At 45.2% G+C, this 14,735-nt stretch overlaps 1 protein-coding gene across 8 annotated transcripts in view; it reads right to left on the bottom strand.

Annotated features, from left to right (window-relative positions):
* The window catches only part of SH3PXD2A (SH3 and PX domains 2A), a 296,381-nt gene that overhangs the window by 97,357 nt on the left and 184,289 nt on the right, over positions 1 to 14,735 (bottom strand). For 5 of the 8 annotated variants that reach the window (XM_083149276.1, XM_083149277.1, XM_083149279.1 and 2 more), the window contains exon 7: positions 3,664 to 3,708. The exons of the other annotated variants lie outside the window; for them this stretch is intronic. In XM_083149276.1, the coding sequence (XP_083005402.1) occupies positions 3,664 to 3,708 (45 nt within the window). The remainder of the gene's footprint in view (positions 1 to 3,663; positions 3,709 to 14,735) is intronic. 8 annotated transcript variants of the gene reach the window in all.

Below are 14,735 nucleotides of genomic sequence, written 5' to 3'. Positions count from 1 at the left end.
GCTGAGTTCGGTGGCTGTGTGGATGCGGTCCGAACTCTGAGGTTTTTTAAAGGGGCCTAGGGACGAGGTCATAGAGCAGCGACAACATTGTTCAGGCAGTTTGGCACTAAACCATTAGCCCATGTCATACATAGGACTGGGCTGGGATTGAAAGTGGTTGTCAGCAGAGCAAAAGGCCTGCTCCCATTGTCATTTCAGTGGTCAGCTGACAGAACTTACTATGGTGGCGACCATGGACCAGAGCTGGCGGAAATGCAACAGGAACCCAGTACCTGCCGACTGTATTTTATCACTTGTGTTTCTCTGTTCCTTATTAACCCCCTCCCCCTGATTTCATAGTTCTCCCCACTTTAGGACTCTATCTTTGTGTCTGGTATTTCTTGGTGGTTAGCAGTTTATCCTTGCTAGCTGGGATGAGAATCACACTCTCCGCAAACTAGCAGATTCAGGACCCCCAGAGTTTGCCAGCCACTTACCATTGGCAGCATTGATGAAGTTTACTTCTCCAAGCATAAAAAAGTGCAGAGAGGTCTGAGCTCATGCAGATTGCTCAGAAAAGTAGTCAGGGATCAGATGAAATGACGGCTGTTCAATAATATTTATATTTTCAAAGTTCACTCTTACTTGGATGCCAGGAAATGCAAATGGCCCCTTTCACACCACAACCAGGACCCGGGTTTCTGGCGTAATGTCTCAGGTCGAGGTGCAGTGTGAAAGCACCAAAGTTAGTAACCCGGGTCGAGCAACCCGGCAATTCAACCCAGGTTATAAGAAGGGTTAAACAAGGGCTACCCTCTGTATAATAGGGGTTTAATGTGAATGCATTGGAGCTGGATCTGACCCGAAATCGTGATCTCGGGTCCGACCTGTGTTTGCGATGTGAAAGCAGCATAATAATGACAGAGGAACCTTAATTTCAGGGGTTCTGAGCAGAAGACCATAATGCCATGGGCATAACTACCATAGGTAGTGTTCCCGCTAGGCTGTTTTAGTGGGGCACTGTGCTCTGCCTGATTTTTAAAGTGCAAAATGTGCCCTGCCCCTCTAGCAGCGCCCTGCTAAAGGAGACTGCCTCCGACCCCGCCGATGTGCATGGGAAAGCCCAGCACCGCCGTAGAAGGTGATGCCTGGCGCTTCCCTGGCAGTGCAGAGACTTCGGAGGTGCCGGGCCCGCCCCCTTTCGTGATGGAGGCGGCCGGGCCCACCCCCTTTAGTGACGACGGCAGCCGGGTCTGCCCCTTTTGTGACGACATGGCCTGGACACGCCCCTTTTGTGATGTTGGCGACAGCAGCGCCCTGCCCTTTGAAGTTCCTAGAAGGAACACTACATAGGTGCAAGGGGTGCAGCTGCTATGGGGCACAGAGCTGAAGGAGCCCAACTTCACTGTCTAAGTAATATGTTTTATATACATTCACCACTATCAGTTGCTAACTAGGGGGCCCATACAATCTTTTGCTATAGGGACTATAAATATCTAGTTAGGCCCCTGCATAATGCATCTCCCAGTATGCAACAACTGTAGGACAATAAACAGCAATGATCCTTCCTAATGAACTTCTTGAAAACTATCATTAAGGGGCATGGGGACGAAGGTGGCTGACCACTGGTCAGTGATCAGCCAGTCATTTTCTGACCACACTGACAGGTTTCATAATGACCCCTGAAGTGATCCGGGACAGACGTCTTCTGAGGGTTCTTGTTCAATATAGACAACTGTGTGGCCAAACTGAGTGCTTGCAGTAAGCGTCTGTATAAGCAGCTTTTAAAAATGGGGAATCAACAACGTACAACACTGACATAGATGTACAGTTTCCTAAAACTGAACAGCGATACATGCTGTAAGTACTGCTTTGTTTTTATTAATGAAATGTTATTCCGTCATACAGTGAGCAGTTTAACCCTTTGAGTGCCATCATCTCTGCGAGAGATGCGCAAAATATCTCCTTAAAATGCCAGCGTCGCTCACATTTGTTATATAAATTAAAAAAAAAAATGTTGTGTAAAAAAAGATTATATTTCTTATATAAGGTAACCATTACAGGTCATTATGCTGAATAAAAATGTTTGCTTGGCAATTTTCACACCTATTTTGACAAATTCACTTGGCACTCAAGGGGTTAAGTAGCTGCCCCCAGATACTTCTTATCTGTACGTATAAAGTATGTGCTTGGTGAAATCCACAGGCTGATACAAAGCAATCAGAATATCACACATTGAACGATGGTCTGGTGAACTCTATAAAGTCTACCAATAAAAAAAATCAAATTGCTATAGTCGTGCAAATATAAAACATCACTCAGGACGGGAAATCATATTAAAATGTTTTCACTGAAATCAATAAAATATTCTCCAACAGAACATACCCTTAGACTCTCTGGGTGAGATTTAATAGGATTTAATAGGATGAGAGATTCAGAAAGTGAGAGATTTGGTAAGAAATCTCCAGTTTTTTTAAAGCGGCAATCATTTACAATGCAAAACCAGTTTGATTTTGATTTGATTTGAGTGTGATTGCCGCTTTAAAAAAACCTGAAGATTTCTTACCAAATCTCTCACTTTCTGAATCTCTCATCCTATTAAATCTCACCCCCTATATCCACAGCCTATAGACATACATAGGGTGCACATGCAACCATGGATTTAGAACAGGCCTAAATGTATGTTGTTGGGAGGGGGGGTATTTAAAATGGACAACCACAAAGGTATATTTATAGGGCTGAAGAAGGACAAACATATGTATCCTCCATGAGTCTGGATCAAAGATACTCAATGTGATATAGAACTACAAGTATCAGCAAGCTACAGAACAGTTGATTTTGCCTACATCAAAATTTCAAACCAAGCACCTTAGCACATTTACTATCTGGGTCCGATTCAGACGTGTTCGTACAGGTCCCAATTCAGCCCCTTCCTAAAATGTTCGGGGTCTGCGCATGTGTGGGAATGACAGCTCGGGGAGGGCTGCTGACATCACACGACATCAGCGCCGGTCTCCAATTCGGCGGATAGCGGCGGCCATCTTACTTACTTTTCAGAGCGAAGGCTGCAGAAATCATTCGATGTCAGCGACCATTTGCAGCCTAGCAACAGGTCTGAAATAGGCCCTCTGTTTCTTGTCACTTTACATACTTTGTTCTATAAATGTTATCTCCAATGTACAGCACTGCATTTTATGTCCGATCTTTATACACAGTTGATCAGGAATAATGTTAGTAATTAGAAAAGCACGGAGGATGCCAAAGGGTTACAGATTCTGGCCGCTTCCGTTGTAGTTGTCCATAACACAAAGGGCCTGATTCTGGTTCACTCGCAAAAGCAAATTCTCTCTCTAATGGACAAAACCATTTTGCACTGCAGGTGGGGCAGATGTAACTTGTGCAGAGAGCGTTAGATTTGGGTGGGGTTTTTACCTCAAACTGATATCTATATTGAAGTGTGAAAATAAAGCAGCCAGTATTTACCCTGCACAGAAACAAAATAACACCCAAATCTAACTCTCTCTGCACATGTTACATCTGCCCCACCTGCAGTGCACATGGTTTTGTCCGTTAGAGATAGAATTTGGTTTTGCAAGTGAACCAGAATCAGCCCACTGTTGAGCTAGCTCCATGGAACACACGTCACTGCACACAAGGGATGCACGGCACACAGGGATCAGATACCTTTGTACTCCGCCTTTGGAATCTCACACAAGCTGGACATCCAAACTTCAGTGTTTCCAAAAGGGCAGCATTAAAAAGACCCACAAAGAAGAATTAGCATTAGAAAACAGAAAGCAAATGATAAAATGAAGGGATACATCTATTGAAAAAATAATAATAAAAGTATGAATAATAAAAATAATAATAATGATAATAAATGATAGGCTTCAATTGTAATCAAGATACCATTGCTGTAACAAATTGTGTGCAACTTTTCTAAAGGTCCCCATACAGTAAGCCGATTTCGGCTGATTCTGAAGAATCGGGCAGTCACATCATCCCAAATTGGGTCAGTTGGATGCCCCCTCAGGTCCGGTGCGTGGTCCAGAGTTGGTGGTCTAACCTGCTGGCTATCCAACCACCCGACCGGGGACCTCCCTCCCGGTGGCGAGCCGGGTGGTGATTGCATGGACGCATGCGATCCATTGCAGCAAATTGTGATGTATCGCATGCGTCCCTGTCGTATGGTCACCTTTACACTAAGCAAATGCACGTTAGACAATTAATAAAGGAGAGAAAATCCCGCGAGGCACAGCTAACACCGATTTCTACAAGAGATAAAGTGGAGAGTGATAACGCATGATACAGGACCAGTCAATCAGCTCTTAACTGCTATGTTACAGGCTGTGTTTGAGTAATGGGCTGATAAGATGGTCCGTTATCACTCTTCACTTTATCTCTTGTTAAGGCTTAATACTTATGGCTCTATATGAGGGTAAATTTACTAAAGCTTCTAAAAATGAAAAGTGGTGATGTAGCCCATAGCAACCAATTTATTTCTAGCTATCATTTTGCTATTACGTCCTAGAAAATGATAGAATCTGATTGGTTGCTATGGGCAACAACACCTCTTTTCATTTTTAGAAGCTTGAAAGGGGCCATGACCCCTTTTTCTCCTCTTGCTTGTTGGGCAGATTATAGGTGCTCATACACTAGTAAAGCTGCCCATACACGCTGCTATGCGTGCTGTCCCGATGTGTGCTTTGAGGTGCGTGCTCCCGCGGCACCTCATCGCACAGTACAAAAAGTATGTGCTTAAGATTTATCGTCAGATCTGGCTGGTTGGAACAAAAACATGGTTATGGATGAGTGACAGTTTGTCAGTTTTCCAGCAGTTCCAAGCAAATAGTCAACTGTCATTTGCTCTCATCCATTTTTGTTCCAACCAGTCAGATCTGAAGATAAATCTGCGTGGGTATGGCAACCTTAAGGGAGAATTAACAAATTGGTACTCTTTACCTAGAAGGGCGCCCACGATTTTGATCGTGGGCATCTTTAGTAAAAAATTGCGGGCATCGCGATTTCCCATAGGGAACAATGTTAAATGTCCCAATTGACCCGATTTTCCTGTTCAATGTCTCAATTGACCCGATTTTTCCATAGGAAACAATGTTAAATGGCCCACAGAGGCCAAATAGGCACCCTGAAGTGTGAAATGGCCCCCACAATTGTTAACGCCACCCCACGATCAACGTGAACCCGAAGCGTGGCGAGCGCAGCGAGCCCGCGCAGGGCGGCGGTACGCATCCTACGACCTTTTCATACCCCCACTATCCACGTCGGCGTGGAGTTGAGAATAGAAAGTGTGGCGAGCGCAGCGAGCCACCGAGCCCGAAGCGTGGCGAGCGCAGCGGACAGCTGTGAAGCCCGCGAGGGGACGCGTATACCTGTGAAGGTGTCCGCGTCCCCTCGCGGGGCTCGCTGCACTCGCCACGCTTCGGGCACTTTCTATTCTCAACTCCACGCCGACGTGGATAGTGGGGGTATGAAAAGGTCGTAGGACGCGTACCGCCGCCCCTCGCGGGCTCGCTGTGCTCGCCACACTTCGGGTTGACGTTGATCGTGGGGTGGCGTTAACAATTGTGGCGGCCATTTCACACTTCAGGGTGCCTATTTGGCCTCTGTGGCCCATTTAACATTGTTTCCTATGGAAAAATCGGGTCAATTGAGACATTGAACAGGAAAATCGGGTCAATTGGGACATTTAACATTGTTCCCTATGGGAAATCGCGGGCATTGCGTCGGTCGCATCGCACCCGATTTTTTAGTGCATGCGATACCCGCGATGGCCGCCCTTCTAGGTAAAGAGTACCAACAAATCTACTGACGTACCAACAGTAATGCTGTACAGTCTAGAAAGAAACATACTGGTACAACCCATCACATTACTGAGGCAACTATAAATGATACATTACTGTATGTTCCAAACTAGCGGTGTATCCAAGCAATGATTATAGTACCGGTTCCAGTGCACTTGTCTATATATATATAATGATGAACACAATTCACATATCATTCTTTATGTGTCCAGCATAGGCGTGTGTTCACAATGAGATGCACAGTCCGTTGTGAAGTATAATCTTTTATTAAAAAAAAGATACCCGACACGTTTCATCAGAACGACTTCATCAGGGGTAATCATGGATCGAATGATTGAAATCCAAGCATTAGAAAATGCTTTTATAATGAGTTAGTTCTCAAATATGTATGTATGTATGTATGTATGTATTGAGTGCACACCTACAGTATGTAAGCCCAAAGGCTAAGATAATGGGTGACTAGCTAGCCTTTGTCTGGCGAGCCATAGGTTGCCTAGCCTTGCATTACAGTAGGAATCTCCTTCAGATAACTGATCTGCCAGGCATAACCTTCTACTTGTGTAATATCACTATACAACCATCTTCTACCAGCACTATTCTGTAGTCTGGGTATTTCTAAATCTAGTCCATATGTTGTGTTTATTTTATCTTTATTGGGGGCAATTCAATTAGAAGACATGGCCACGAAGTGACAGAGAAACAGTGGGAATGCCAGCCCCTCGGGGACATGTATATGAATATCATACAGAGGAGCGCAGGAAATGCATCATACAGGGAGGAGGAGGGGGGGGGCACTGCAGACTGCTGAGAACTGACTTTGTCAGCCTACACTTAATAATTAGGCAATATGATGATGGAAAGCAGAGGATCACTTCATATTTCTAATGGACCGTCAGCAGAATCTCTGTGCTGGGCCTAAACCAAGGTAAAAAAGCAAGTATATGGAAACAAACAAGTCAGCAAGTGTTCTTGCGGCCATACCACATCTGTTTTGCATTTGAATTTCCTTCTAAAAACTTAGACATAAATTGTTTCCAGTGTTAGGAGAGAAAAAAAAAAAGATTTATCGCCGACACATTTGACGTATAGACATGAGAGGAGCACGCATGTCCCTCGCAAACACAACACAACACAAGAGGCAATCTGAGTCTATGGTATGGATTCCCAGCACAGAATCTACATGCAGGAGCCAGGCGTGGGGGGAAGGGTATATGCTCCAGATTTCTGTTACTGGAATTCTTACAGCTATCCAAATGGAATTGGTAAAGGGAGAGACTCTGACGTCCTGTTTTCCTTTCGCTGCGTCCATTTCCAACCTTGAAAATAGGCTTCAGAAGAGACTGTACCGAGCAATAATCTTCCTATGCAGGCCTGGGGTCAGACTAAGGTAACATGGAAGCCCATCATTCCCTTCAGCGAAGGATGCTGAGGCACAGAAATACATTGGGATTAAACCAACATAGAACGAAAAAGTGATTTCCAAAAAGGAGTTTACTGTCATGCACTGGGTCAGATGCACTAAGCTTCAAAAGTGATAAAATGGAGAGTGATAAACAGCCAGCCAACCAGCTCCTAACAGTCATGCTACAGGCTAGGGTTGGAAATTGACAGTTATGAGCTGATTTGCTGGTTGTTTATCACTCTCCACTTTATCACTTGTTGAAGCTTAATACATCTAGCCTTTAAATGTTTGGCCTTGGCTTTTAATGATGCTTGTGGAGTAGAGGTTGGCCTCTCGGGAATGTGAAGCACAATGTGCGTAAGGTCACATGATCACATCACCGTAGGAATGGCTACCAGCATGGAATGAATTAGGGCTTCATTCTATTACCCAGCTGCCAACTGCTTGGCGCCCCGCCAAGTCTGCGAGCCCCAGACTGTGGGCAGAATTCAATGAGAAAAATTCTCCGTGTTTTATGGCGAGTTTGTGCTTTTCTCGCGTTGGACGGAGACTTTTGCTCTCAAAAAGCGAGCAACCCTATTCAACGTGCACTTCTCGCCGGCTTTCTAAGTCATTTTCACCGTGTCTCTCCGTGTAGCAATTCTCCATCTTTTCATGGAGAAGTGGAATGTGAAGTTTTAAAATAAAAGTTTTTTTGTTTTAATTTTGGTGTAAAAAAATCAGGAATTTTATTCTGTGAAAGGTCATGCTATTTTTATTCATGTGCTTATAGCACATGAATATATATTTAATTTAAAAAAAAAATATATATATATTTTTTACACAGAGCAGCCAGCAGGGGGCCGGGAGCCGAGCCGCTCATTAGATATTCATATATTCACTGCACCCGATCATTACTCAGGCTCCCTGCAGCGTCACCTCATACGCTGGATTGGCTGAGACTCGCTGCGAAGGGCGGCGAGTCTCAGTCACATTGAATAGTGTATAAAGTGCCGTGACGGAGAGTCTCCAAACATGGAGAATCTCCGCAAAAACACGGAGAGTGCATGGCGAGCAAAAAAAAACGCTCGCCATGCACGGAGAATATTGTCATTGAATACTGCCCTATATGGTAATGGTTAATCAGGTGCTGCACCTTGTTGTACACTGATTCATCAAAAAAAAAATGTTTAATAATTGAATCATCTATTATGACCTCCAATTTATTAATGCATATCTTGTACATAAGCATGTGAGAAAATCCAAAACAATGTTGTATAGAGGAAGAGTGTGGCAGAGATAAAAGGATGTGAAGGTGCCCTTAGATTACATTTACAAAATGCCCAGAAAACACATTTCAGGCATCTGAAAATATAAAAGAAGCTTATTGGATCCTTAGGGTTGTGGCTCTATATCCCATCACTGTCCATACAGTGATGGCTCTATATCCCATCACTGTCTTTACGCTGGTGTCTCTATATCCTATCACTGTCCTTACGGTGGTGTCTCTATATCCCATCACTATCCTTACGGTGGTGTCTCTATATCCCATCACTGTCCTTACGGTGGTGGCTCTACATACCATCACTGTCCATACAGTGGTGGCTCTGTATCCCATCACTGTCTTTACGCTGGTGTCTCTATATCCCATCACTATCCTTACGGTGGTGTCTCTATATCCCATCACTGTCCTTACGGTGGTGTCTCTACATACTGTACCATCAGTGTCCATACAGTGGTGGCTCTATATCCCATCACTGTCCTTACGGTGGTGGCTCTACATCCCATCATTGTCTTTACGGTGGTGGGTCTACATCCCATCACTGTCCTTACAGTGGTGGCTCTATATCCCATCACTTTCCTTATGTTGGTGTCTCTATATCCCATCACTGTCCTTACGGTGGTGTCTCTATATCCCATCACTGTCCATACAGTGGTGGCTTTATATCCCATCACTGTCTTTACGCTGGTGTCTCTATATCCCATCACTATCCTTACGTTGGTATCTCTATATCCCATCACTGTCCTTACGGTGGTGGCTCTACATACCATCACTGTCCATACAGTGGTGGCTCTATATCCCATCACTGTCCTTACGGTGGTGGCTCTACATCCCATCATTGTCTTTACGGTGGTGTCTCTATATCCCATCACTGTCCATACAGTGGTGGCTCTATATCCCATCACTGTCCTTACGGTGGTGGCTCTATATCCCATCACTGTCCTTACGGTGGTGGCTCTATATCCCATCACTGTCCTTACGGTGGTGGCTCTACATCCCCTCACTGTCCTTACGGTGGTGGCTCTACATCCCATCACTGTCCTTACAGTGGTGGCTCTATATCCCATCACTGTCCTTATGCTGGTGTCCCTATATCCCAGCACTGTCATTACGGTGGTGGCTCTATATCCCAGCACTGTCCTGATGGTGGTGGCTCTATATCCCATCACTGTCCTTATGCTGGTGTCTCTATATCCCATCACTGTCCTTATGGTAGTGGCTCTATATCCCATCACTGTCCTTACGGTGGTGGCTCTATATCCCATCACTGTCCTTACGGTGGTGTCTCTATATCCCATCACTGTCCTTACGGTGGTGGCTCTATGTCCCATCACTGTCCTTACGGTGGTGGCTCTATATCCCAGCACTGTCCTTACAGTGGTGGCTCTACATACCATCACTGTCCTTACGGTGGTGTCTCTATATCCCATCATTGTCCTTACAGTGGTGGCTCTATATCCCATCACTGTCCTTACGGTGGTGTCTCTATATCCCATCATTGTCCTTACAGTGGTGGCTCTATATCCCAGCACTGTCCTTACAGTGGTGGCTCTATATCCCATCACTGTCCTTACGGTGGTGGCTCTATATCCCAGCACTGTCCTTACGGTGGTGGCTCTATATCCCAGCACTGTCCTTACAGTGGTGGCTCTATATCCCATCACTGTCCTTACGGTGGTGGCTCTATATCCCAGCACTGTCCTTATGGTGGTGTCTCTATAGCCCAACACTGTCCTTATGGTGGTGGCTGTATATCCCATCACTGTCCTTACGGTGGTGGCTCTATATCCCATCACTGTCCTTATGCTGGTGTTCCTATATCCCAGCACTGTCATTACGGTGGTGGCTCTATATCCCAGCACTGTCCTGATGGTGGTGGCTCTATATCCCAGCACTGTCCTTATGCTGGTGTCTCTATATCCCATCACTGTCCTTATGGTAGTGGCTCTATATCCCATCACTGTCCTTACGGTGGTGGCTCTATATCCCAGCACTGTCCTTACGGTAGTGTCTCTATAGCCCAACACTGTCCTTATGGTGGTGGCTCTATATCCCATCACTGTCCTTACGGTGGTGGCTCTATATCCCATCACTGTCCTTACGGTGGTGGCTCTATATCCCAGCACTGTCCTTACGGTGGTGTCTCTATAGCCCAACACTGTCCTTATGGTGGTGGCTCTATATCCCATCACTGTCCTTACGGTGGTGGCTCTATATCCCATCACTGTCCTTACGGTGGTGGCTCTATATCCCATCACTGTCCTTACGGTGGTGGCTCTATATCCCATCACTGTCCTTACGGTGGTGGCTCTATATCCCATAACTCTCCTTACAGCTCTGCCAGCGATCACTAGGGCTCAGCAGGTGAGTAGATCTAGTGTACCTACAGTAGATTTCTATTCATCATAGCTTACCACCATGATGTATGGAGTCAGGTCCTCTGCATTTTGACAATGCTGTGGACATGCTCCTTACTTTTCTTATGATTGTAATATTGGAGAGAGACAGGCAGACACTGAGTGTAACTGCTGACAGGCCACAAGAGTGGCAGAGGCTATAAAGACAGTACTGTAAATAAAGATCTCACAGTTTATAACAGGTGCCATAAAAGCGGGAAGGAAAACCTACATTCACTAACAAAAGATCATTTGTCATAGACAGCTGTTATAAACACTGTGGGCACTGCTGTGCATATACAGCCATGCGTTTACTTCTCATTGGACCATTATGAACCATGCCACACAATACAGACCACGCATATACTTTGGCCACACTTTCCCTTTACTAAAAAGTTGCTGACATAAAGTGATTGATGTTTCTCCCATACCGGTCAGAGCCAGCCTCTAGCTGTCAGTAACTCATCATACATCAGAGTATTCTCTCTCACTCTCCTGCCCTCACAAGTGGATCACTACCAGGCACTCCTGCGGATTTTACACAGATGAGCTGGAAATGTGTCCAAAGCTGGAAGTCAAAATGAGTCTGCAACTGACAAAATGAGTCAGGATCTGCGGGTGCCAGCTCGACAAGACTTTGTATATACAAGACTACAGCCGGATTATATAATATACTAGCAGGCAATAGTAACAGATGGATAGAGCGTGGACTTTCCATCCGTTACTATTCCCTGCTATAAAAAACTGCAGCTGGCAGGATAGGCAAATAGTAAAATGGGGAGTTAACTGCACAATGTCTGGCAAAAGCAAAAAATAAAAAAATATATATTAACAACAAAAAAAACACGAGGGTTCACTGCTAAGTGGGAAAAAGTAACAGTCCTCTGACATCACAAAAGTAGTTTACCAGTCTTCGATACCCAGTGGAGGCAGCCATTTTATGGAAGACACCAATATTCATAGGAAGCAACCAGATACACCACTCAAGCACAAGGCCCTTATAAATCACTAGTGAAATGATAGGCTGCTTTCTTATTCATTTTGGATCACCAATAAATTGGCCACCTGCACTTTGTGTTTGTGATGGGTGCACTAACTAGATTTGTAATTTATTCCCTGATTTAAGGAAATTATCCAATTATCTGGCACTAATTAGCACAAAACATCTGCCAAATACTTCTCAATCAGCATTTAAGTTATCTTCAAAAATATATTGTGCCATAATTAGAGATTCTAGAGACTAATCTGTAGCATCTAATTGGGCAGTAGACTCTTCTCTAAGTGATAGTCATTTGTTCTATTTGCTACGTACAGTGCCTTGTATCAGTATTGTAAATGCATGCTGTGCATCCTGGGAGATGGTGTCATGCTGAGGGGATTTACTTCCTGGTTAGTCTCACTTACTTTCAGCCTCCTGGCAGGCAAAGCTGTCCTGCATATGATAAACAATGTAATGCATGTTTCAAGTGGAATCATTTTGTAAGGTGCTGCCGCTCCAAAGATCAAAATTCCATAAAGCGACAGTCTGAGTCACGCTATAGCCACCCACCCCTGCCCATTAACCAGGTTGAAATGGAGCCAGGTTGTGACACAATTCGCATGACAGTCTGTGACAGTGTAGACTACTTGGATGAGAAGGGCAAAATATTTCTCAAGCTAAAAGCAAAGCATACGAACAAGGTGGCCACAGTCAAAATACACTCAGGAGCGAAGTGCAAAAGATGGGACTGCACTCCTGCATCCATATCACCCTCTCTGCACCATCGAGCAAGTGATTGCTGACATGCCTGGTGCCCCAGTCTTCAGTACTCTGGATGCAAAGTGCGGCTTCAGGCAAATCCTTTTGGACAGAGCTTCATCCCTGCTCACTGCTTTCATGACCCTAATAGGGCAGGATGTCCTCCTCCGCATGCCCTATGGAATCAATACGGGCAGTAAGGTCTTCCAGCGTTGTATGGAGCAACTGTTTGCAGGCTATCCCTGTGGCATCATCATCGACGACATCGTGATATGGGGCCATACTATGGAAGAACACTATGGAAGAACACGAACAGCGACTTTGCCAGGTGCTTGAACGGGCCCGTGCTTTTAACCTCAAGCTCAACCCAGACAAATGTAAGTTCAGAGTTACAGAAGTGGCATACGCTCACCAGTCAAGGCGTCAAACCAGACCCGAATAAGGTCACTACCATCCTGCAAATGCCGCTTCCAGCTGACCAACAGGCACTACAGCGCTTCCTGGGGATAACCAACTACTTGTCCAACTACTACTTGTCCAAGTTTGTTCTGCAATACAGTGAAAGCACTGCGCCTCTGCGCCAGCTGCTCCACCAGGACTCAGAATGGTGTTGGCTGGACACACACACACGGCTGCTGTTGATCGATTGAATACCATGCTGACAAATCCACCGGTCCTGCAATACTTCAACGTGCATGACCCAGTTGTCCTCTCCGCCGACGCTTCACAGAGTGGTCTAGGGGCCGTGTGCCTCCAATACCGCAGGCCAGTGCCCTCACCGATACGGAAACCAGGTATGCACAAATTGAGAAAGAATTGTTGGCACTGGTGTTCGCCTGCAACCGTTTCCATGACTTCATCTATGGCCGTCCTGTCACAGTGGAAACTGACCATCAGCCCCTCATCACTATACTGAAGAAAACCATCCACTCTGCCTCCTCCAGTATTCAGGGCATGATGCTCAAGCTGCAGCGGTACAACCTGGATGTCTTATACAAGCCAGGCAAGGAAATGTACGTTGCTGATGCTCTATCTAGAGCCTTCTTTTCGACTACTGACATGAACAATGCAGAGGATGACTATGAGGTCATGGCTGTGGAGGTGCTCCCTACCAAGCGGCTGGAAGAGCTGCGTGCTGCCACACTTGTGGATGATCTTTCCCAGCATCTCTCTGCTGTGATCCTCAATGGCTGGCCATCCTCTTCCAAGGAACTACAGCTATGCTGCAGGTGTGCTCGTGATTCTGCTACTATACACATCTACAAGTATAGTCTTACATGTAGCGATCCAAGCTCTCCTCACTAGATCTTTTACAAAATGCCCCAACATCACTCCATGTGCAGGGGCCAGTGCGATAGTGATTCGCTGCTCCGAGTGTGACGCTATTGCCCGTTGATTAATATCCAGCATGATGGATAAAGCTAGTTAATTGACAGTGAGGCCAGTGTTCTCACCGGAGAACTCTGGCCCTGACAGATGATTTAGCACACAGCGCTGACACATCGCTGTAAGCGTAGCGATTTTGCTGAGCATTCTGACCGATCTAGCAGCACTCAGCAAATCTCCCTTTGTGTAGGCCCCTTTAATTCCCCATAATATACATCTGGCTTTCTCCTACAGGGATACAAAGGGGAGAGAAAGAGGAAAACTAAGACACAGTTAAGTCCTATAAAAAAAAGTCAATGTAAACTCAAAACAGGGTTGGAAGAGAAAACAGATCAATGGCTGGGAATGTTTGAAGAAGCAGCGTAGGTATTTAAATTTACTGCAACATTAAAGGAGTCCATCTTTAGAAACAGGGTGTAGTGCAGCTTACAGAGAAAAGGGATTCCTGTGTTTTATGATGCCTCAATATCTCACACATGAAGAGACATGTTCCGACCATGAATGCCACCAAACTCCAGGTCTAAGTGCAGGACAGCATCTTCTACTAGAGGACTGCACATGCCAGAGCTTTCAGGGACACAGTGGTTTTGAGTGGATGCCACTTAAAGATGCCAACTTCATAATGTTCATTTACCATTACCAGCTGCTGCAATAAAAAACATATGTAATTCCACAATTCCTAATGTTTCTTTGCAACCCATGAAATGCAACACAAGACAGGTTATCCTCGAATCTTTTGGAATTTTTGTAT

Source organism: Crinia signifera, chromosome 6 (assembly GCF_055691185.1).
Source record: "Crinia signifera chromosome 6, ASM5569118v1, whole genome shotgun sequence".
Lineage (NCBI taxonomy): Eukaryota > Metazoa > Chordata > Amphibia > Anura > Myobatrachidae > Crinia > Crinia signifera.
This window is presented reverse-complemented; position numbering and strand designations above follow the sequence as displayed.